General features: G+C 38.5%; 1 protein-coding gene across 4 annotated transcripts in view; it reads left to right on the top strand.

Annotated features, from left to right (window-relative positions):
• The window catches only part of PARD3B (par-3 family cell polarity regulator beta), a 392,348-nt gene that overhangs the window by 249,664 nt on the left and 117,418 nt on the right, over nucleotides 1-25,266 (top strand). For all 4 annotated transcript variants that reach the window (XM_077181321.1, XM_077181319.1, XM_077181318.1 and 1 more), the window contains 2 exons: nucleotides 3,636-3,839; nucleotides 4,796-5,024. In XM_077181321.1, the coding sequence (XP_077037436.1) occupies nucleotides 3,636-3,839; nucleotides 4,796-5,024 (433 nt within the window). The remainder of the gene's footprint in view (nucleotides 1-3,635; nucleotides 3,840-4,795; nucleotides 5,025-25,266) is intronic.

Genomic DNA, 25,266 nt, shown 5'->3' with positions numbered 1-25,266 from the left:
GTCTCAGTAATGCTTTCCCTTTTCCTTTATAGTTTTTCTTTACCTCACTGTGCCTTTCAAAATGTAAATAGTAAGTTAGTCTAGCTCACATAAATATGTTCCTCTAAGTATTCTCCTTTAGGCATATTTCTGTAGTTTTGGTTTTCAAGAAGAAACATTATCTAGAGAATAAAGTTAATGATAAATATATAAAATGTTTACTCTTTAGGGTTTCTTGGGAGTTGTATTTCGTATAGAGTGAGAGTGATTCATGGCTTCTCTTCATTTTGATTCCCTCTGTATGTGCCTTTGGGGTGGCTTGCATTGCCCACAATGCTGTGTCATTTGTTTCCCTTTGATTTTCATGACTGACGTCTTGCTTTTGGCATATTTCCTTCAGCTAGGCTATAAAAAAAAGAAAGGAATGTGCAGATGTGGGAAAAAGATAATATTGGAAAGACCTGACTAATGATAGTAGTAGTAAAAGAGCAGAAAGCACATTTTCTTTAACTGGTACATTAAGAATTTAAAAATCTGTGTTAGCCATGTTGGCATTGAGCATAAAATTAAACTACGTGTAGCACCATCTTTCAGTTAAGGATGATCAGTTACAGATAACATCTAAGAGCCAGCAGTTTGATTTCAGCCAGTCTAGGCAGGTAGTGTTGTCAGCTGTTGTTTTCTCTTATAAATTCAGGAGATATATGTAAAGTAATTCACCATTTATAAAAACAATAAAGTGGATGCTTCAGTTGGCTTTTTATCATTGTGCTACAAGAAGCAGTAAAAGAAGAGCTCAAGAATATAAAATCCATAACAAGAAACATTTTAACACAGTGAGCAGCTGAGTTTCTTATTCTCAAATTATGTTTTTGTATTAAAAATCCAGGTAAGGCTAGATATAGACACACACCATGTGTCCCCAGAAATGTTTGTTAATAACTTGTAAAAGATAAGGTTTTTGATGTTTATTTGTTGGTTTGGGGGTTTTTACCCATGAGATAAATAAACACATTTTCAGGCTTACAGCAGTTCTAAAGGTCTGCAGAAATGAAAAAGGTACTGGTGTGGGCAGGGGAAGGCAATTTTCCAATTTGGGATGCAGTCCTTGTCCATTATGGAGTTTTTTGCATTTTTCTGGAAAGCATCCAGTAATAGATGCTGGCTCAGAAAGCAGGGGCCAGGTCTCTCTGCTTAGGGAAGCTTTTTAGCTCCTGTATCTTTAGCTGTGCTCTAATAAGTGATTACTGCAGCTCTATAATGAAAGGGGGGGAAAGGAATAAAAGCTGAATTGTAAAAAAATAAAAAGTTCTCACTGTTGTTAGTGAAATTTCATACCATATTGTTACAGTCTTAGAATGGGTCAACTGAATGCTCAATACCAATCCATGAGAGAGGGTTCTCAGTCAGTTTTTGAACAAATGAGGACAGCTCAGTGTGCTCGGGCTGAGTCCCAGTGTGTGTGGGGAGGCTGAGCACTCAGCTTGCTGTCTCTTACATGTGTCATATGAGTGCCTCCCTCCAAATTTCAGGTGTTGGTTGGATTTTCTTAGGAAGGGCCTTCATACATTGCAGTCTTCCAGTCTGAGGAACTGACTCAGCTTTGTATAAAACAGGCTGTAACCAGCATTTAACTTGAGACTTTTTTCCCAGGTAATGGAGCTTAGAGCAGTAATTGAGTGTAGTACAGCTTGCACTGGGATGTGTTTGTGAGCACTTCTGTACTTTTCTGGCCAGCCAGGCAGCTGTAGCAGCAGTCTGGAGTCAACTTTGGCTGCTGGACCTCCCGAATCCATGGGCCCTCATGGCCCTGCTGGAGGCAGGGACATGCCCAGCCCTTCTGCAGTCACCTTGAAGCCATTCCCAGTGGCTGTTCCTCCCAGGAGGCTCGGAGCAGAGTGCTGGGGACCCACTGCCTGCAGGGCCCCCGACCACAGCCCCAGCCCCTCGGTTTGCACAGCCCAGCCTGACTGCCTGCTGGGTTGCCCGGGAGCAGCAGCTCTGCCAGTGTGTTGCTGTGCCCTGTGTCCTGCCAAACAGCCCACCAAGGCTGGCTGGTGACTGAAACTTGAGAGAGCTTCCTCTGATCATCAATGCCTTTCACTTGGCCTTTTTCCTCACCGTTATTTTTCCCTTGGTTTTTCTCCTTCTCAGCCTGTGATAGGCAGCACAGTGCCTCCTACTGATGCACAAGATTTTAGTGATTTTTAGCACCTTTATGTTCTATGCAGGTCATTCCTCTAACTTTGCTTTAGCACTTGCTAATTTGTCCATAATGGTAGTCTCCAGAATGGCAATTAGGGAACAGAAGAAGGTTGCACTGGGTGATGGAGCATCCAGGGTTCCCTTAAACCTGTTTCTCTCCACACACACCCCCAATCCCCTACTTGTTTTCAGCTACATATCAGTCTGCAAGTAAAGGAAGTGTAAATTGCTTTATGTAGGCACTACTGACAAGTCTCTATTTGGTGCCAATTCTCAGCTTTTTTACTTTTAAGAATTCACTGAACATGCTGTTCAGAATTACTTGCACTCTAGAATTGCTAAAATCACAGTAAATCATACTAACATATCTGTCTTTTCTGTGACCCTTGAATCCCTTCAGGCATTACAGTATGGACATGGAGGTGAAGGGCTTCTCTTATGTTCTCCTGTTCCTTTTGTTAGTACTACTTAAAAGTTGAAAGCAAAAGCACTTGAGTTCTCAAAGACAGAAGGCATATTGCAAGGCACAGTCTCTTACTCAGTGTTTCTAAGACACATTTAGTGTTCTGCCATATAAAAACTAAGTAGATGTTACAAAGGCTTTTAAATTAAGCTCTGAATTTCTTCATTGATTGGAGTGCATCTATTCATTGAATTTTGTTCTTTACCTATTCCACTATCATTTTATTAATACTAATTAACACAAATGCTGCTACAAAATAAAGCCTTTCTAAGATCATATAGTCAAAGCATCTAAAGAGAGAGAAGGTTTGGGACACTCAGTATTTCCTCTGTTTTTCTGTGAAGTGCTTTCTTAAGCCTGTAATCAGGGAATGAGGCAGCAACAGCAACATCATTTATGTTAACCTATGCTTTGCTTGTTTCTTGAAAAAGCTGCTGTGCATGTTGGTATCATAGCACTAGTTTCAGCTTGAAGAAAAAGTTTGGGTAAAACTTAGAACAAATAATGTATCTTCTCTCAGAAGAAATATGTTTGAAAATATCAACCATTCATACAACCTATCTCCTTCTAAAAAGCAAAACACTTGTTGTGTAGCAGTGTTTGTTTTTGTGAGTCTAAAGATAATGCTCTCCTTAGTGCTAATGATAACGCTAACAGAGACTGTTAGCACTGTCCAGTTGGACATCACTGGCAAAGGTGGAGGCAGCAGCCCCATTCTCATCCCTGGTGTGGGCTTTGCAGTGGCACAGAGTGAGCCAGCTATGGCCCATTGCTTTGTCAGGTCTGTAAATTATGTGCCATTCCCTCCAAGTCTGAATGGGGATATCTGCTGAACTAGGTTTAACTTGATGTTATTTTTAGAACAAATTACATTGATTGCATACTATTTCAAAGGCCCCAAGTAATAAAGTACACAATTAAACGTATCTGACTAGTTTAATTTCTCTGTCTGGTTTTTGGTATAAAAACTTAACCATTTCTTTTCCAGACTCCTCTGGCAAAGATTTTGGTCCTACTCTGGGATTAAAGAAGTCCAGTTCTCTTGAGAGTCTTCAGACTGCTGTGGCTGAAGTAAGGAAGAATGAACTCCCTTTTCACAGACCCAGGCCTCACGTGGTGCGGGGCCGGGGATGCAACGAGAGCTTCCGAGCTGCCATTGACAAGTCTTACGATGGACCTGAGGATGAAGAGGGTATGTTGTGCTGATGGCACTGACTGAGGGAGCCACCTTCACTTAGCACTGCTGACGGCCAGCTGGATGGAGCACCAGGAGCCAGTGATTTAGTCCCATTGAAACTGATCACATTTTTAAAGCTGTTCACATCTTGCACTGAATAGAGCTGTCTTTGCAGTACCCCATCCAACCTTGACTGGGTTTAGTGTAAAGTCTTTCACTGATCTCCTTTGGGGCAGGGGTGGGTTGGAGGATTTAGAACTCAATCCTTAAATAATTATGTTTTTCAACTTCAAGAAGCAGCTGCTTTCTTCAGATTACATTAAAAATTATCTCTCTTGTTTTACAATTCCCCCTTTTCCAGCCAGGAAATTTGTTTCATGTTGTAGATAAGGCAGTGTATTGATAGCACCCTGCTGCTCATTCTGTCACTATGGGTTTTATAGACCCACTCTGGAAATACATCTCCTTTAGTATGGGGTGTAAAACAGTGCTTGGATCCTGAGCCCCCCCACAGAAGGAACACGGCTCTTTTCCAGCCAGACAGTACATTTTATCCATTTCTTGTTCAGCCACTAAAATAGAAAGATTCCAGGGAGTGAATGAAGTCATTTTGTTCCATGGGTTGATTTTGCCAGTCACCAGAATCTTTGTTCAAGTAAGCTCTATGTTTGAAACCCAGCACGTGGTTAAACAAGCTAGATTTCAAAGACAACAAGTGCTTTACTGTATCAGGATTTTCATATTAGGAACAATGATTAGAAAACAATTCATTAAAATAGCTCTGCATTTAATTTACAATACAAATCTGTTTGAATCCACTAGATCTGCTTAGTCTGATTTTTAAGTTATTCAATTAAATGAGTAAGTGTGTGAGTCATTTGAGCTCTTGGTAGACACTCTTGCTGTATTTCACATGTTTGCATTTCAGTGGCCCGTAGCCATCCTCACTGCTTCTTTTTCATTCTGTGCAGATGGTGGCTCTGATAAGAGCTCTCACTGTGGTCAAGAAGCTCAAAATGTGGAATCTGCCCCTCCAGGGAACCCTGAAATAGAAGATGCAGAAATCAAAGCAAAAAAGGACAAAAAAAGTAGGGAGAAAGAGAAGAAAAAGGGCAAGTCTAAAATCAAAGAGAAGAAAAAGAAGGAAGAAAATGAAGATCCAGAAAAGAAAAAGAAGAAAGGCTTTGGTGTCATGTTGAGGTATGGCATTTTACAAAGCAAAACAGCCACCCATTCTTGTTATAAGATAGGAAACAACTGATGCTCTCATAAAGTAGAGGAAAAATTATTTCACTTGGACTCAAATAATGTTTATGTTATTGAAAAAGAAAGCAGTTTATACTTTTACACCAAACTTGTAACTGCGGCAGAAGACATTTGGCAGACAAAATGTCTTTTTGTGCCTTTGAAATGCATTCCCATATGTCAGAAAAGATTCAAGGTTTTAGGCTTAAAGCAAGCATGTATCGGTGGGGAAGGATTTGTGGGGAATATTTCTGAGTAAAACAAATCCTGCTCCCACGCCCAGACCTTTGCCTTCTCTTCCCTTTCTTATCTGCTCCCTTCACAAGCTGCAGGGAGAGCAGAATTCTTGTGCTATTGCAAAAGGTCTACTAACATTTGCAGTCACTGAAAGCCACTACCTATGATAAAATCTTTGCTTCGTGGCTTCAGGCATTGCCTGCAGTGAACAAAAGTTCACTGTCCTCCCTGCCCAGCATGCAAGTGTTTGGATTTCTGCTGTGGCTATTTGTTCTGTGGCTCTGTAAACCCTGAGTCGGCAGAGTTCTTCAGGCTGTTTCCTTGCTCTTGCTGGAGCCTTTGGTGCTTCAGGTGCTGATTGCTGACACCCTTCCCTCCAGTACCTGTTGACTCTGTAGAGTCTTTAAGTGTTGAAGTAGCTCTTTGCATTTAATACAGAGTATGGGATGAAAAATTTTGGTCACATGGAGGAGATTAAACCAAAGGACCATGTGGTTACTCATGGCACTGAACACTTAATATTGGCTTTAGGATGCTGTTGGTGTTTCTTGTCATGCTGTATTGTAGACAGTACTCATATATACAAAAACCACAATCATTGCTTAGGCAAGGATGCATTTAAATAGAAATCTAAGAAATGCAGCTGCAAGATCATTCACTGATCATGGTGTTCATTAGGACATATAATGTATGAACTTGCCTTTCAACTTTGTGTCACTATGTTCTCTAGAGTAAAATTACTTGTGTTATATTAATATGGAAGGTTTTAGCTGACTTTCTTCCATGTATCAGCAATTGTCCTATCAACTTTTGAACACTGTGGAGACACTGTCAAAAATATTCAGGCATGCCTGTGTGCCAGATGTGCATGATTTCAACAGTTGTTAGTGTTCATAAGATATACCTGGCTATACCAGTCTGCTTTCAAATGGGCTCTTCAGGAGCAGAGGAGGTGTGTACACACACTTGTGCATTGCACATGCATTTGTGTTCATATTGTTTAAAGAAATTTGACTTAACATGGAAGGGTAGTCAAAAACTGAATAATTAGGAGGGTGACTTCAAAAACTCTCTTGTGTGTCTTAAGCTTTATATCTCTTTTCATTCTTCTTTTCAGCTTTTTGGCATGAGTAGGAAAGAGGAGGGGAGTGACACAGAGGTCTGACAAAAGGATAAGTACTGCTTAATGTATCAAAGATACATAGCAGATTCCGAGTTTGAATTGTAAAGTCTTACAGGGATATTATATCTGAGCCAGAAAGAACATGGGATGACATTAGAATCCAAAACAAGCTATTGTAGTTGACAGAAATTCTCATAATGGTCAATATGCAAAGCTGGGAACAACAGGTTACCATTTGTTGTGATTCCCTCTTTCAGAATATATTCCACATTTTGGTAGTATACAAGGTTTATACATCTGCTCTTTCCATAACCTTGTCTTTGATTTAGATAGTCTTCCCAGCTGACAGTGTTAATAATATTTATCTGTATGGCAGCACAGAGTGGGAATTTCTATCCCACACCACTGAAAATCTCCACAAGACAGCAAAGATGGAAGCATCATGTTGTAATAAAGAGAGAAGGAGAAGTAGGTAAGAAGTAACAGTTCAGCTGAGAGGTTTTTAGAGGTTCTGTGTCCTTGTTGGTGTATCTTTCCAAAATTTATAAAACTTGAAAAGAAATTCCTTCCTGAAAAGGTGAGAGTATTAGGGAATACTAGCCATGATAGAAGTGAAAGAAGGCTGCAGACCTGTAAAGTAGAGCATGAACAAGAGCAATCAGTGTGCATTTATGAAATAATTGGGGGGCATATGTCCTGGGCAAGATGAGCAAATCCAGGCTGGTATTTTTTCAGACAGAAACTGGCACATATGACTTGAAAAACAAAACCAGTTGATCTGAATGTCTTTAAAAGAAATAATAGGGAACTAATAGTGGAATTCAGAGCAGATCAAATACCAACTAAATATTAGATTCAAGAGATATTTTTTCACACTGGAGTCTTGTACTGATGTGAAGGGTAAATGTTTGGAGGGATGGGGAGCAGGTTTGAATGATAAGTATTTTAGCAACACGCATGGAAAGAAACATCCAGATTTTTTTATGACATTATGGGAATGAAATTGGCATGTTTTTTTGGTAGAACATCTGTGGAAGAGAGAAGTTTAAGATGACAAAAGTTGTGAGTTTCTGCAGCAGGCAAGGTGGCTACTAATTCTTGGTATCTTAAGAGAAAGAAGTAGGGAGAAGTATTTAGAAACTGAGATGAGCCCAGTTTTGGACATGGTGAATTTAAATTGGGAAGGGGACCTGCCACATGGGGGACATTGGAAATGTAAACACTGTAGTGGAGCAGAAAGCTTGGTGGAAAAGGAAATCTGTAGTGTGCATTTTATAGTTATGGTGGTGGTTGTGCTGTGATCCCCCATGTATGAGACCACCAAAAGGAGGAACAGAAGCCTTGTTAGACTGACAGGAGAGATAAAGCCAAGAGAAATGAAAAAAGTTATTAGAGCAAGTGGCAGAGGTGAGAAGAGGAAATCTATTCCTGGGACCAGGCAATGTCATGAATTTTTTCAACTGGTCTGGTGATTGCAGCCATGTGACGAATCCTGCTGGGAGCTGGAACCCCCACTTTGGTATGTTCATGCTGTTTGCAGTTCCTGGGCAGCTTTGTTCAGAGCTATTTCAGCTGTGCCTGCATGGTTCTGCTGTGCTATGGGATGCATCCAAACAGAAAAACAGACTTGCTGAACCCATGTCAAAATTGGCTTGAGATAAGTAGGAACTGAGCATCTGTGGTGAAAGCTCCAGGACCAGAAGGACAATGAAAATGAGGGATCTTGCCAGAAAGCTCAGTGCTAATTAAGACACATGCATTTTCTGGTGAATGACATGGGGTCAGGTGTAAAGGACAAAAGAAAAAGTAGAATGTGAGGCTGAAACAGCTGCTGGAAATGTCCTACTTGTCTTCAGTGGGATTTTTGTGCTATGCTTGCTGGGTCACACATACAGCTGTAAGAAGCTTTACCTTGATATAGTGGCTATGTGAATTGGCTGGCTTCTGCTTTATAATCAATAACAAAGCATTTCAAGATATTAAAACCAAATCCAGGTATTCAGCTGTAGTACAAGAATTGTTGAGCTTTAGTCTTTTGCATCTGAGATTTTTGAATATATTGGAATTGCGACTGCATTGGTTTTTTGCCTTTTTTTTTTTAAATTTAACAACAGAAAATAGCAAAGCTGTTAGCAGTTGCTAACAGATTTCACTTAGTGCCTCATCTGTTGCTCAGCTGCTATTTACTTGTAGTTCCTGGTCTTTTTTTACACATACAAAAAGAAGAATGATTGCTTTCCTGCTAAGCTTTTGCTTGATTGAAGCTTTATTTAGGTGACTGTGATTCAGGGAGACCATCAAGAAATCATGCTTTTATTTTTGTAATCATTGTTTTTTTTTTTAAAGACCTGTTTTTTCACTCAGTATTAACTGAAACTCTTGGCTGCAGCATATTAATGGCTGTAGCATTTGGGCAAGGTAGGTTAATGTACTGGAGGTTTGAAATGCAGATGACAGTGGTTAAAATCTCTATAATCCAAAGTACTATTTCACTGCGGTGCTGACTGCACAGTGCTTTGTTTCCTTGGCTGATTCTGATGCATATATTGCCTGCCTTAGTGCTGAAGGTGTTTATGTGCTGTCCAAAGAACAACAGAAGTTGAGTCTCAACTGGTTTTGTGTAACATTGGCCGAGGGGTATTTTACATATTTTTCTTTTTGATGTTTTCTGGCACATCATGCTGTCATTGTTCACTAATAACCCATCACTAGACAACAGACTGAACAGTAAATTGATACTGTGTATCAAGAAAACAAGTACATTAAATACTTTCAATAGTGGAGCTGTGACTAAAGGTGTACTTCAGTCTCGGGCACAGGCTAGTGTCTAGCATCTACACTGAATCTTTTCAGAACAGAAATAATACTGAGTTCTGTGCAAGAGAAGAGCAGCAAGATTGCACAATGCCACATTTAATTCTTGGCTCATCCCTTTTCTCACATTGAGCTGACTGATTCTTTCCAGGCACCGTGAGTCTTAGAAGACTGCTGCACATCAAATGAGCTTCCCTGTACTTCTTTTTGAAGATGTTCAGTATTTTCAGGAGAAACACTGTAGTGAAACAGCATATTTGTGGCTTTGAAGAAAGAGGTATTGTGTAGTGTCATTGCTTAGAACTGTCAAAAGCTCTGTGAGGAGGGCTCTGTAGGCCGTTTGGAAGGGTTAATTAACCCATTGGTGCAGGGTGTTAGAAATCCCTGATGCTGAACACTAATGCAAAATGGATTGTCACTTAGGACCAAGGATGCAAAGCTGATCTAACCAAGAGGTTAATAAAATTAATCTTTAAAATATTCCTTGGTTTGCTAGGTGATGAATTTCAGATTTTAAATTTGTGGTCTATAGTTATTGAATTGCCATGCTTTGAAAAACTATCAAAATACTGTCTTCTAACAAAGGTAGGCTTTGTTGTTTCTAAATTAAGTTGGCAGAAGACTGAACCTTTAAATCACCAGGGAAATGTGACCTCTGCAGTTCTGTATCCTAATCCCAAAGCAGTTGTTACAGTGCTGGAGTATAATAAACATAAGTCTATGGCTCTCTCTACCTTTTCCAGAATAGTGATTGTAAAAATTCTGGGCAGCCCTTTCAGTTTTATGGATATGAAGGTAAGATAGCTAATGGACTGCAGCCACACCAATGGCATTTTAATAGGTAGCTCCCCCAGGCAGAGACCAGGAGGCTGAAGTCATAATTTTTTTGTGTGGCATAAAAATCTAAAAGCAAGTATGTAATTGGTGACTTGGAGTAAAGAGTTGTGCTGAAGTGAAGTGCAGTGGGAGAGCACTCTCATTCAGTCTTCAATTCTGGGCTGGACTCAGGAGGAAAATACAACCAACCTTGCTCATATAAAGCAGTGCTTGTCAACTCAACTGTTTCACTATAAAATATTTTAAAAATTAGTATAGGTGAGAAAATGTCTATCCCCCACTTCAACCATGACTTGCGTATTTGTGCACATATATGTATAACTGCAAGCCCAGGAAGCAGGAATATATATGTGTGTGTATTAGTTAGATTTGCTTTTTGCTCTTCGGAAAGAGTGCAATTTCCCACATAATAGTTCATCTTAAATTATTTACCTTCCATTTCACAATATGAGCCATGAATATTTTATTTTTTGTCCCTTTAATTTGCCAATTTTCCTTTGAGCTAAGTGCCTTAGTGATTTTAATTTTTCATTCTAGTTGGAAGACAGAAATGACCCTTTTTTCATTACTACTATTATAGGCCTTGTGCTCCGAATGATACTTTTTACAACCAGCACTGTTGAGCCTGTAATGGTATTGCAGAGTAGATAGCATAATATACAGATATTGACTTCCATTAAGTGTGGCACTATGATAACTTATGGAGAGAATTTTTTTCTACTCTGTTGCCCTTAGAAGTTGAGTGTTGTAGAAGAAAAGGTAGCAGTAGATGAAGGAGCAAATAATAAAGATGTGACTTGTTGGAGAGAGGTGATGTATCTAACTTCTTAATGTATTTATCTGTGTATGATGCTGGAAATCAATATGGACGTTGATAGATAAAAAAACCCACAACTAGATTAAATTGTGTTTTAATTAGGCCTAAAGTTATTTTAGATTTTTTGTTCTCAGTTGCAAAATTATCTGAGATGGATGATGTGTATTTGAAAGACAGCATCAGTTAATGAGGCAGATGAGTTATTTAGAGGCCTTGATTTCCTTTGGCACAATAAAGTTTTCATTTAGGTAAATTGGTAAATAAAACTCCACTTTCCTTTAAAGAGCATAAGAACATGAGAGAGAGGATATAGCTAGTCAATTTAATCTAGCGCAAATTTGTCAAGTATTTTAAACTAAAAAAACAAACGTTCCATTTTACATGTACGACTTTTTATTTCCCTCACCATATTAATTCTTCCTTGGCTGCATTCATAGTCAGACTAAAGCAGAGAAAATAAGGGGGTTTTGTACTAAAGATGATCATGCAGACTGCCTACTAAAGGCTGATTTGTTTAATTAAGCATCTGTTCTCCCCTTAATATGCATGCATAAATCTCATTAACGTTAGATGTATGCAAGTGCAGTGAAGAATAGACCCCTCACTCTCATTACTGAACTTGGATAACAAGATTTATATTTACTTAACAGATCAGAGCAGAAAGTTCCCTCTGACTATTTAAAAGGACTTGAAATTGCAAACTGTTTGCAAGGAGCATGCTTTTTGTGAAAAACTTGCATGTTCACTTCAAGTTGAAATATCATTATTCAAGTCATTACTAAGCAAAAGAAAAAAAAAGGCAGTGTGCTTTGTCTGTGAGGATTAACTTTAAATTCTTCTTTAATGGATACTTGCCTATTTAATATTGACCTCTGTGCATGCCATAACTGCTAAAAGTAAACTCCAGGTATTTTCTGGAGGTAGCATATTTCTTCTAAGTGTCTGTCTCTAATCTCTCAGGAAATGTGTTCTGCAAGAAGAGTCCTAGAAAGCAAAGTGTATTCTTGGGGAATACTGAACACTGCAGTGCTGTATTCATCCATCGTTCACTAGAGTTGGCTGTTCCTTGCTCTAAAATCCTCCTAAAATCTATAAAGCTTGAATTCCATGTTTTCTGTATAAATTGTAGGACATTGGGTGTTTCTGTAGGTAGTACAGATGCATTATGGTTTAAGGTCCTAGAGGGTTTAAAGTCATGCCCACAAATATTTGAATTAAGGCTTCCTGTGCTGTATTTTAACCAATGAATACAAAGTTTTGCTCAGGAATATAAGTAGAGTGTAAGTTCTACCTTAATAACAAAAGAAACATCAGGTTTTTGCTGATTTTCTGAATCAGTAGTTCTTGTAACATGACCATGGTAAATGGAGGGGTTAGGGAGGGAGACAACAATTAACAGAGAAATGATACAGAAGGGGACTCCTGACAGATTCCTTAACTACAGAGTGCTGCTGGGTGCTGGTTTAATAGGTATTGCCATTAACAGCCATCTGTAGAGAAAATTGAATGTACTCATCTCACTGAATTATGATTTATGGTGCACAGCACAGTCAAACTAAAGTAATATTTATATTATAGTGCAGAGTCATTGATTAAATGCACATGGCATCTCAAATCCAGTTGACATTTTAAGTCGAAATGATTGCAGACATGTGGTCATTTATTTAACTATTACTTTAAAAAATGTGTCTCTACTTGTTATTAATAGAAGAAAGTCAGACCTGACCAATATTTCAATAGGCTGACCTTTTGTTTTGCTGACATATAAAAGGAACAAAGCTCCTTTTGGGGTAGTCACAATTTCAGAGCATATGAAGTATGCTAGCTTTAGAAAAAACCTGACCCCTTGAACTACTCTGTCTCTTTCTTCCCTTTTTTATTTCCACATGGGATTTTTGAAAGAAAATGAAGAAGAGATGGTTTAGGAGATAGAAGTTTTAGGTTTGGGGTTAGATAGGAAAAGGTTTAGGAGATACTGTGAGAGAGGCTTTCTTTCAAATGCCTGCTCTGCTACTGATTTCTCAAGAATCACTGGTTAACTCCACTGCTCTGAGCCCTAGTTTTTACACAAAAATTATCCTCTGTGCTTCTAAAAAATGAAATAACATTTCTCTGCTTTGTATTATCATTGTTCAGCTAAACCTGTTAAAAATTATAAATACATTTAAAAACCAGTCTGGTTACTTCTATAACAGTGTATCAGGGAAATAGTTTTATTCTCAAGAAAATGAAAAAGTAGTAAGCTTTCATATGACGTTCTCAAACTAATTTTCCTCTCCATACCCATTCCTGCTGCTGCTACTGCATGTGATGGTGATCTGTGGTTTCATTCTCTCTGTACTACCTCCTAGCTACAGATGCTCTCGCCTTCAGAAATGCTTTTTGGAATATAATGCCTTAGAATTAAAGCTGGCTTTCTGTCTTCTACCCTGATTTTATGTTTTCTTGCTTGAAAAAACAAAAAAAAATATATTGTTTCAAATTTGCCATGGGCAAACTATTTTTTCCTCCGCAGATTATTCCTCTTGTTGGCTTTACTCTGTCATCATGAAGACTGGCAGCATCTTCCCCCTTTCACTAAAGTCCTATGTGGGATGTCATCTTTTCATGAACCTTAAATCCACTCAGTGGAGCAGTGTCTAAAATTTGCTGGCTTACTACACAGCACACTGAAGACATAAGCACACAGAAATTTCTTCCCTTTCTGCTTGGATTGTGTTGCTTCCAGATTATGTGAGTCTCTCCTGAGGCTCACACTGGTTCCTGGTTCTGAGTGCTCCCCCCTACCCGCACCAGCTCCAGCTCTGTTCCCTTCCCACTCTGCTCTGTGTTACCTGGCCAGTGTGGTCACCTGCTGGGAGCAGCCACAAGCACTCACAGCCAGCCTGTCCCAGCAGCATTTTTCCTTCTACTGCAACATTTGCAGTGGGTCTGGGCACAAAGTGTTTTACACAGCTTTCAACTTCCCTGAGAGTTGCCTCTGCTGCAAACCATCTGTGTGCATGAGCACTGGCACAGCTAAATGAAGGATGAAGAAAGTCTTTACATCCTTTCTGCCCAGCTCCTGCTTTCCATCTCTGTCCAACAGCAGTGAGAACAGCTCTTCACAGCTTCCTGCTCTGCACTGCATTTGGCTCTGTCCCATTCACCTCCACCTCTCCTCATTTGCTTGGATGAGAATGCAAAGGTGCAGGATTGATCCTTACCCAGCAGTTAGTTTGGGCTCTGCCCTCAGTGTGAGTTGCTTCTACTCTGCACTTTGTCATGAGCAGCAATTGCTCTGATCTCTCAGTGGTCACAATGCTGTTTGGCATTTACCATACCACTTAATTATGCTATCAAGTGCTCCCCTCACAAAAATGTTTACATTCAAAGAATCTTCCCCACTTGCTGCCTTTATTCAGTGAAAATGAAGTCTCCAGGATCTTGTCTTGGCCCTGGTGCATGTGAGAGAATTTGATCTTGCTCTTTAAGAGGTCTTGGAATAATTCTTAGGAGTGAAAATGAAGAGATCTTCTCCTTTTTCCCTCTCTGTTTTTGCAACTTCCCACTTCTGCTTTATTTTGTTGTTGTTGTGGAGAAGAAACAGTGAATAATGAATAAAAAAGCAACCAGGGTAAATATAAAATTTTAGCCAAATGCTGACATGAAAAAACCTGTCCCCTTCTGTGTGTTAAAAATTCTGTGTATATTTAGTACAAGATACATGAGCCACTAAGTATCAGCTCTTTAGTATTTAACTCCAGTATTGGGTTTGAAGTAATGAACTGTGTGCCTGTGCCATTCATTGTCCCTTATTTGAAAGCAGTGAATACCTGGCCCCACACTAACCCCAGATTATCATCAGGTTGGTTGGTAGTAATGTGTAAATAGAATTGTAAAGCTATCATCTGGTGACAGAAGGCCACTATTGTTGTTTGCTATTTTCCTTCTAGCCAAAGAAACCTAGTGAGCAATGAGTCAGGCACTGTTCATTCTACCTCTGTCATCTTTGTGTTTAGCTTTTTATCCTCTAGTGTGGAAATCTGTATTACAGTAGCTCAGTATAACAGACATCCTAATGTTCTGGTTTTAATTAAAATTAGATTGAGGAAATAAACAATTCAAAGAAGCTAGCTTTCCTTTTTATGTCCACCCCCACCCCCTGCAAATACACTTTCCATATCCTCATCTGTGGTTGGAAGTGTTTGTTTTCACTCACACATTCTTGGATTGCTCAGCCTCCCAAACAGACAGCTTCCCTGACAGACAGCAAGGAAGGACGCTCAAGGAAGCTCACTTTTATTCATTTAGTCTTTTTAGCAATTCATGTTTTTAAATTAGTGATTTTATTTTTTGTCTGTTTGGTTTGATACAGGCTACAGTGTAAAATACAAGTTTTTAAATAAATCTTCATCAAAATGAAGACTTCACAAAACCAAACTGCACTGCTTCTGAGAAAAAATTTCCACAATACAGCTGCAGATTAATTTTAGTGACTAGATGTGTGTATAGATACACCAGAGAGTTAGTTAGTCAAAAATAAATTAGCAAATATTTCTTCCCTTTAAAACAGCAGATTATCATGATTGTAAGTGCTGCAATAGGTTAATGTACCTCTTCATCTCTGAAGACCTCTGCCTCATCTCTTTTGTAATTAATTCCTGCTTAGGCTATTTTAGCTTGGTTGTCATTTGTAGCTTCCCAAACCATCAGTCATCTGCAGGAGTGGAGGGTGCTGTAGGCAGGATCAGGCAGAGCTCCAGGAGCTCTGGGCTGAAATGGCTTGGGAAGATAGGAAGAGAAATTTCTAGGTATAGATTTGCTTTGAATTCTCTCTGCCTATGGCAGTGGTGTAAGCTGCTCTCTCCCTCCATGTCAGATATTTGCTGATTTCAGTAACTGCACGGTGCAAGTTGTGTTCACCTACGTGTGGTGTGAATGCTGACCCTGGTCTGTAAGGCCACTCTGAGAACCTCTAAATCCTCTGGTGCTGCTGCTCCTCCAAACTGCACAGTTTGTTGACTTGCCTGGGAAGTCTGTGCACCCAGTGAGTAGAGAAAACTGATTTGGCAATGTGAGCTTGCTCATTCTGAGTGGATAACTGGCTTTAGTCCCCAGTGCTGAAACAAAGCGAATTATGGGTTATTGCATCTCCTGCATGGAAAATACTATTTAAAATCTGTGTCTTAGAGATATTGGAGTATTTTACAAAGACTTGCATGTTTCTGGCATGCTTGGAGAGGAGGAAGGAAGCCACACTCATACAAAATATATGTTCCTAGTGGTATAATTGGAAACACACCAAATTTTAGACAGTCTAAAATATGCTAACAAACTTACTCCAATAAAAGTATATTTATTTAGTTCATCCTTAACATTTATTCTGGTTTAAATACCAGCTTACTCTGTCTTGTGGGGATATTCAGATTGGAGAGAATGAGTTTAATCCTTTTTTTGTTTTAGGCTAGAGTTTAAAGAAATTGAAAGATGATGTTCCTGTCATAGTGGGAAGAAGGATCACTGCTGGCCCTAGATCTCCTGTGGAAAACTTACATTATACTGTAAACTGCTGTCCATGCACTTGTATGGAATTGAAAGCGGAGCACAGACAAAATGATCTTTCACTAGAGAAGATTAAAAAGAAGGAAAAAAAAAGTAACCAATTCCTCTAGAGTAGGGGGGAGAAAAAATGAGGATTCAGGTTCAGAATAAGTGAGTAGATAAGATTTACCTGAGTGTTAAGGCCTCAATCCAGCAGAATAAAGCAATCAACTACAGGTGTATTATATGTGCTTCTGCCTCTTTTTTCTAGATTTTTATTAAAACAATACATTCACACCATAATAAAAGGCTACAGTAGAGGGCTAAAGTTAAAATACTTAAGTAACTCTTTTGGGAAGTGTATTTCTTGTCTGTGTAGATTGTGTGTGTGAGTATAATTCACTCTTCACGTGTAGAAGAAACTCAGAATTTTCTACCTTTGCTATTTTAAACCTTATTCTTTTGTTTTTATGGAACTCACGTATTATCACATAAATCTTTGAAACTATTGTGTATTAGTTTCCAGAGTATCAAGTAAAAGGCTGTCTTTCTTTTTTTTTTGACAAACTAACTATTTCTGTCTCTATTATTAAGAACAGCAAAATATTAGAAGAAGAGGTGATGGATTTATGTGTTTGCATAACATAAATACTCTAGGGGAGGAGAGCAAGGAGATGCTTAGGGACTACACAGGCTAAAAGGAGCTTCTTTCCAATAGAATATTCTTGTCACATCACTACATCTGCCTCATCTTCTGAAGGTCACATAGGCACTCAGAACCAGCCCATGCTTGGAAAAAAGCATGTTTGACAGAGTATTGTTATTAATGGCTTCATGGGACACCAAGATCATTTGTTGATCTTGGCTGTCAGTTTATTGTCTTTCTCAGTCTTTGTTTATTTTGTGTACGTCAGCCATTCACTGTGTACCTTGGGACACAAATTGCCTATAACAGATCAAATTTGCTGGTCAAAGGTTAAGTCACTCTCCTGAGGCTGTTTGCCTGAGATAGCAGTGGTGTCTGCTGGCTTTGATACCATAGTTACTGCAGTAATATTGTAATGCCTTTGCACAATCATTAAAGCTCAATAGAAAGTTCAAGCATTCCAGGTAGAAAACAACAAATTCCTTGATCAATTTGGGCTCTCCTTACTCATGCAGATTTCTTTGTGAAGAATCTTATGTGTTGTATCTAGAAAATGCAGGTCAGACTGAAACCAGGAGAATGATTTCTGTACAGAGAAGTTCTTGTCTACAGGGACTAATGTTTTATGTTGTCCAACCATGTTTAGACCAGCTCCATCCTTAAGTGTTCACATAAGTAAATGGAAAATTATGTTAAACGTCTAGGTTTCTGTTTAATATCCACCATGCAGAGTAGTTATAGACCTAAACCAAGTCTACAATATAAAGATTGATATGGAAATCTCTAATATAAATCAGAGGAAATTTCATATTTAGCACTGATCAGAGGAGGAGAAAAAAAATGCTAGATTAAATTAGTTGCATAAAATGTTGCACTAATTTATAGGCAAAAGGGAAAAGATTGTAAATTAAGCACTGAAGTATGAGTATCTCATACTTCAGTGCTTAAATCACAATGAGGTTTTCACTCTGTTTGTAAATATTGACAGAAAATTAGATTTAAAAAGCAATTAAAAATTAAAAATTGTGGTTGGTAGCTTTCTAAAGGACCCACTTTCAAAGGCTGACCAAACAGAAGAGTGAGACCAAAATAAAACATCAGGAAAGAAGAAAAAAAAGCCAGGCTTGAAAGGAACTTAAATTGATACAGTGTCTGTATACAGATAATTGAAGCCATGAGATTTAATTGAAATTACCAAGTGGATGTTGCTATCAAGAATGAGGCAGTGAGACTTAAACAGAATTTCTCTGAATGCATGTGGGGAATTTTAAAGCAAAATAAGAAAAAGAACAATTTTACTGTTGGCTATAGAGAAAGGTATTCACTGAAAAACCGCTCAAGCTGTGGGCATTTTCCAGGACCCCTGGGTACCAAATTTCAAGGATAACCAAATGCTCTATAAAAGCATGTTGTGATCAATTGTATTGAATGGCACAGAGGAGTTGCATTGAATCAACACAGATGACAATCCATTTGGCAGAGCAAAGAAAGATCGTTACAGACCTTTAATACGGCAGTTTCAGTTTCGTATCTGTCCATTTTGGAACTTGGATTTGTAATAATTGTATTGGTCTCTTGAAAAAACAAAACTTTAATAAAGTCAATATACAGTAGCAGTTCTCAAACACAGAACAATGACAATAAAGTACAACAGCACTGAGGTTTTATAACCTCTTACTTTAGCAGAGATACCATTTGAGCATTTAAATGACAGCACAAAAAGTCCAGGTGGTCAGACTGCATTTTGCACAGCCAGCTGTGAGATTTAGGGTAGAAATGTTTGCTGCTTCTGGCAAAAACAGAAGGAATAGGGATCAGCTGCAGAAGTGATCAGACCTGATTGCAGAAAGTGCAGCAGAAATACCAAGTGAAGCAGAGCAGAGTGATCAGAAGGAAGGGTTGGGGAACCTGAAAAAGCAACAGTCATTTCAAAATACTGGAGAACATCCTGGAGCCTGTCAGTCTTCCTGAAATAAATAACAACAGATGTTCCAAAGTGATATGGATCGGTCGTAAGCCACAGAAATACAAACATGCAGTGCCTTTGTGGCAAAATTCTCCAGTCAAAGCTTGCTGAACTTTGTGGAAGTCTTGTACTGGATGAGACCCACAGAGCGTTCCTGGGTACGAACAGGAGGGAGGTTGAAATGAGCCAGCATAAAGTTGTGATTAATGGTTTTTTCCTTTGGCTTATAAGGATGTGGAAGAATTAACTCTAGTCCCAGTTCTGTGTGGACTTGGGAGTGGTGAATAGTTTTTCAGACTTACTGAGGAAATCCTAGCTTGAGACTGAGAACTTGTAAGGTCCACTTCTTCCCTCAGCAGGGAACCTATAACCAGTATATTGAAGTTCTCAGTTTCTTTCAATAACTCAATATCAGATTTCTTTTCCTTCAGAAATATATTTTAACTGATAGTCCTGAAAACTGCAGTCTAAACTTAGAGGCATTTCTGCTACTCATTTATTGTCACTGATATACAGAGATGTCTGAGACCAAATTAATCTTGTACCTGCATCTTTACAATCCCATCGTTTCTACTTGTGTTTCACAAGAATAATTACAGATGGAATTTAGCTTTTGTAAATCATAAACAAAAGAACAAAAGGCAGGGTTTTGAATATTATCTTTGCTGGGGTTTAGGGTTCAAATTAGAAAAAAATGGGAGAAACTAGGTTTATTTACTTAATATATGGCAGATTTCCCAGAAGTAGCAGATCCATTTGCGCTGTGTAGCACTCAGCGTTAGGTAGGAGAGGAAACAGGATTTTTTGTCCCTGTGAATTTTTAGATATTCCTATAATATTTTGCCTGTGTTCAGACAGTTTCCAAACACAAGTATTCCTATTCAGTTAATTCTGAAAAAGAAAAGGGTTGGGTCAGTTAAAAATATGCTTTTTTTGTTCTCACTTCTTGTTTTTAGAGCCTTTTAATAAGGACTGAGATGGATATTAATGTGAAGAGCCACTTTGTTTAAAATTCCTTACTGTGAAAATACTTACTGTGAAAATACAAGAAAACTTGACAATTTAAAAAAACCATTTGTGACATTACTGAAGAAAAAAGAGAGATTGCTTTCCAAATACCCAGTAACCTCCACAGTCTGCTTGCTAACTAAAGTGTACCATCCTAGGAAAGAGAAATGGTATTTTATAGTACTTCAGGAAAAGGCCCATAGAGTGATTATTGTACCCAAGCTTTAACATGAAAAAAAAGTGTGCATGATGGGACTGAAAAATGTAACTTCTTTTGTATAGTCATTGCTGCTAATAATTTTAAGTCTGGTCTGTGACACTTCTAGAACATGGAACAGAGCTAAAAAGAATTTTTATGTGAAATCAACTCCCAATTCCAAAAATGTCTGTAGTAGTAATAATAAGCTTCTGATAAGGCACTGACTCATGGCTGTGAGGAACAGATGGTGATTGCCAGTCAACACCCAGCTGCAGCCCATGAGGGTCTGGTAGGATTTACTGTGGCATTCAGAGTGCTCTGAGGAAAGTAAGAAACCTGCTCAAAGTAAAACCAAACATCTTGGGCTAATAGACATACTCAATGGAAGGCCACTCCGCTGAAAGGTTATAAGATGAAAATGAGTATTAAAGAATGATGGCAACTCTCCAGGCGTGGAGAGGGAATACTAAATGCAAAAATTGAGGCATATCATTGCCCTCCTTTATGCCTCTTATTTTGTTAAAAGTGAGGCTGACCTGTGTGTCTTCTTTAAAGAGAAGAGGAATACTGATTTAAGGGCTCCCTCAGTAGTGCTCTTCTCTCTGGATCCCCTGAGCCCCACCCTGTGTTCACAGTGACATCAGTGCCCTGTTCTGCTAGGTAAGGAACAGTGAAAGAAGTGCATCCACCCTCCAGTAGCTTTTCCCAGTCTCTGCAAAGAAATCTACTATGTAATGTGAATGAATGAATAAAGGAAATACGGTTAGGAATAAGACAATCCCTTTTTATTCCTTTCCTTTGAGCCTCATAGCAGTAGCTTTCCATGTTTGCCCTGCCCATGCCAGCCAAGGATATATTTTCTTCAAAGACTGCCCCACAGAAGTCCCAGTGCAGGATTTTCCTATGTCATAACTGGTTACAGTTTGTGTCCATATACAGATGCCCTTTGCAACTTGTTTCCAAAATGAAAGTTGGCATTATGCTTGTTATTGTTCAGCTGTACATAAAGTGAAACAGACTTTCAAAAATCATTTACAGAAGATTTGCTGTGACTATTGACATTTTCTGACAACCTAATTTTTCTCGTAGACCTTCCATTCTCCTCCCACCTCTCACCACCTCCCAATTCCTACCATGCAAACAGCAGAAATGTATTTGGGAAAATGAAAAAGTTATGAATCAAACTTAGGAGGTATTTTTAATTGACCCTGGGTAGGCATTTAGATGGAGCTGAAAGAAAGGTTGCAGATGTTCTATATTAAAAAGTCTCTTTATATTAGATGATGCTGTGTCCTGCATCAAATGATTGAGTAGTCTCCTGTGGAAACATGCATTTACCCATAGTACATTCTGAGCAGGTTCAGTTATGTACATATTTCATCTGTCACTGAATTAACCTGTAAAAGTCTATGGATAACCAGATCCCTGGGATGGAAGGGCTCCCTTGATGCCTGTTTGATAAAGAACTTTTTTTTGATGCTAAAACTTAACAGATTTGTTCTAAAATGAAGCCACTGATATTTCTCTTGGAACCATGGGCTGCATAGCTTAAAAGCCCAGCATGTCATGTAGAGACTTTGTTCCAGTTATGCATTTCATCGTTGTCCCCATGTAATGTAGACTGGTTCGGGGCAGGGTTTTTTTTTTGTGGTGTGGTTGTGTTGTTGGGGGGGGGGGGGAAGGGGGGTTTGGCTCTTTTTATTTTTGTTGGTGGTTTGGGGGTTTTTTGATGGGTTTTTGGTTTTGTGGGGTTTTTTTAAAATCCTAACAAAGAATAGTATTAACCAAAACTGGCTGTGTATGCATTCAGTTACACTGAAAATGGGTAATGCTATCAGAGAAAAATTCCAAGAAATTCTAGAGACTACAAATAAAAAATATTGATATTTAGAGTAAAACAGTATGAACTGGGATTGAGTTTGAGGCTAGAGAAATTCTAACTTTAAGTCTAATTCAATTTGAAGCCTTTGTTACAAGCTGCCTCTTACAATATAGCTGGGAATCCATAATACTGTATTGTTTCACTTGCATTATATGAAAACATGATCATTTGCCTTTAAAAAAAAAAAGCACTTCATTTTTAATGTTGTAATCTTTTAATAATGAGTGGCTGAACTATCTCTGTAATTCATTACCCTTTCAGCTGTTAGATGAATGGGATATGTTATGGTTTGTCATTATTCTCCATGGTGGCAAGGAGAACAGACTGGGGATTTAAATCGCCTTCCTCTGCATGGGCTATAGACATGCTGATGACTTGCTGTGAGATTACATTTAGTTCCAGGATCTCTGGTGCTTCAGAGTGTAATGCATTCACTTGCTATGATGAACAAAAGCTTCTGATGGTTTATGTAGGTATACTAGGAGTGAAAGGAAAGAGCAAAGAATGCAAGTAAAATGTTGCTTTCTTTTACAAATGACTGGTTGAGTTCAGAGGAAAAAATAATAAATGTATGAGAGAAGGGAAACAAATATAGTAGTTGAAATATTATATGGACATCTACACGTGTGTGTAGATATATAATGTGAAATACAGTATAATCTTAACATTGTTATGTACATACTTAGGACTACACTGGCTCATTACCCATTGCATCAAGGATGCTCAAGTGTTTATTATGCTATTTACCAAATTATAGCTATTTCCTGAACAGCCGGCCTCCGCTGAATATGCTTGTATTCTGTCCATCTTTAATAATGAAGCCTGCACTTTGGGGCAGAAACATAGTCTGGCAATGATCAGCAGGAAATAAGAGAGAAATTGGTAATCTCTTTAGCTTTACTGTTTTATGTTGTTTATTTGCCTCTCCAAGTATTTGTCCGGGGAACTTGGGCAGCAGAGGTCAGGCAGCTGAATTTCTTAGTGGATATTAGGAATTGGGCTGAAGAGCAAATATGTAGTAGGTTTTTTATTGTGGTTTTTTCAGCTGCATCTAAGACTTAGCTAGTCTACTCTGGACGGCGTGTTGTAATAATTTTAGTGAAAAATATCTATATGTCAATTTATAAATACCAGTTATTTATTTTCATTTCTGCATAGGTACATAAAAAGGATTATAGATTAATAAACACTGCTGGGAGGTAGAGGGATTCAGAGAATATTTGGTAATGTTTGAATATTACCATTTATGGTGGTGGGACTTTTACTATTTTTCAAATGTATGAGTCAGTTACAAACACTGTTCCTCATGCTTTGTAGCATTGCTCCAAAGTTTAACTTTGTAATGTTGTGCTTAATCATAAATCTGATTTTATTTCATTTTAACATTCAGAAAAATATCCTCAATGAGGTTTAAGGGAACTGTTTGGAATATAAATGTTGGCATATAATCCCTTCAGTTATTGAAAAAATAGTCCAATCAATCTCTAGGTTGGCTTTTTAGCTCAAAATGCCTTAATGTGACAGGAATGCACTTTCATAATCTATGAAAGGAACGTCTTAATTTATCACAGAGCCCATTACTTTGAGTTATATTTTGTGCTCTGGGTATCTGTACTTAATTCTTCACAGATAACATAGAATGAAGTCTTGCCTGTGATGTGTTTTAGAAAATTGATTTTGTTTTCTTTTCCAAAGAAAAGGGTAGTTTCTCTTACTGTAGAGGTAAATGCAGTGCCATGTAAGTTTTTGAAATGTGCTTGTAACTCTACAAAACTGATGTTCTTGAGGTCATAACAGCCAGCTGGGGAAGCTGGGCACTTCTTTGTGGAGAGAACACATCTGGATTCTCTGCAGCTCTTGCATTCCCCCCCCCACACCACTAACTTCAGTACTTCATACTCATTCCTCATACTAGAGAGGGCTAGTCTGGATTAAATGCTTGAGTTTGAGCTAAAAGTACACAGAAGACAGACACGTGTTCAGCATTATTCTGTGTGTTTGGACTTTGAAGAACCTCCAATTATAGTTAGAATTCCATATGATGAAGAGTTAAATTCTGTTTTAAGGTACTTGAATCTACGCAATATTTGCTGCCAATTTTTGTTGCTAACAGAGATGTTCTCCAACCCCTAACTTTGTGCATCTGTATTTGATAAGGCTGGCAAATGTCTTTGATTAGGGTGAGTTTTCTTGGAGTGGCCATTCAGAGGCACTTTCATCTGTACTCTGATGTGTGTCATAAAGAAAGGTTTTTCACATTAGTGAAGTGCTTAATTACATTGGAGCAGCTTAGTTGCTTTGGGTTTTAGAATTATTTGGACTGTAAAAGTGAAATATAACAAATGTTACCATCTGCTGTTGTCATCCTGCCCCTCCTTCCCTCTCGGTGCCCCAACAGACTCTCTTCCTCTGTTTCATCCTTATTGTCTGACTCAAAATCTTGTCAGGGTACTTAAGGCATGTAGTTGCTTCAAGGCATGAAGTGAGAGATGAGCTTTTCCCAAACAAGATTCCACACTTGTTCTGTGAATTAAGGGTTTTACAAAGGTTAGCCAGAACTATAGCAGCACCTTTTTCTTCTCCTTGAAAAGTAAACTTGACACATCTGTCACATCTGAAGACTGGAAATTTCTGGCTTCATAGAGGAAAATGTGTCACTGTGGTGTATGTTGTCTGACCTAACTATCCTAGGGATTTTTGTTCCATTTATCTCCTACACGCTTTATATAATGAAGGAAGTCTCCCTAGGCATGATCAACCTCAGAGAGTGAGTAAAACAGAATGGTTTCAATCAAGGTTTCTGCTAACCCAAGTTAGTTGTTACTCTTCAGTCAAAGGTGCTACCTTTCACCTTGGCAACCAGGAATAATTATTTTCTTCACAGACATTGTGTAGATTTTCACTAGCCACTGGTCACAACTTTGTGCTTAAATTTGTAAGATGCTTTTTCTATTTTAGTCCTAATGTTTGATCCCTTTCAGAAAAATAAATTCCCTGTGACCTGAATTTCTGGAGTTCTGTGATGATCTCCAATGTGAATATCTTGATAGGGAATGCTACAGATTTCTTTTATATCAGCCAGACTGTATTCCCAGCATGTGTGTGACACAATTCCAGCAAACTTGGGTTAGTTTTTCCTGTAGAA

The sequence above is a fragment of the Agelaius phoeniceus genome, chromosome 7 (genome assembly GCF_051311805.1).
Source record: "Agelaius phoeniceus isolate bAgePho1 chromosome 7, bAgePho1.hap1, whole genome shotgun sequence".
Taxonomy (NCBI): domain Eukaryota; kingdom Metazoa; phylum Chordata; class Aves; order Passeriformes; family Icteridae; genus Agelaius; species Agelaius phoeniceus.
The sequence above is the reverse complement of the archived record's forward strand: the minus strand, read 5'-3'. Positions and strand labels throughout refer to the sequence as shown.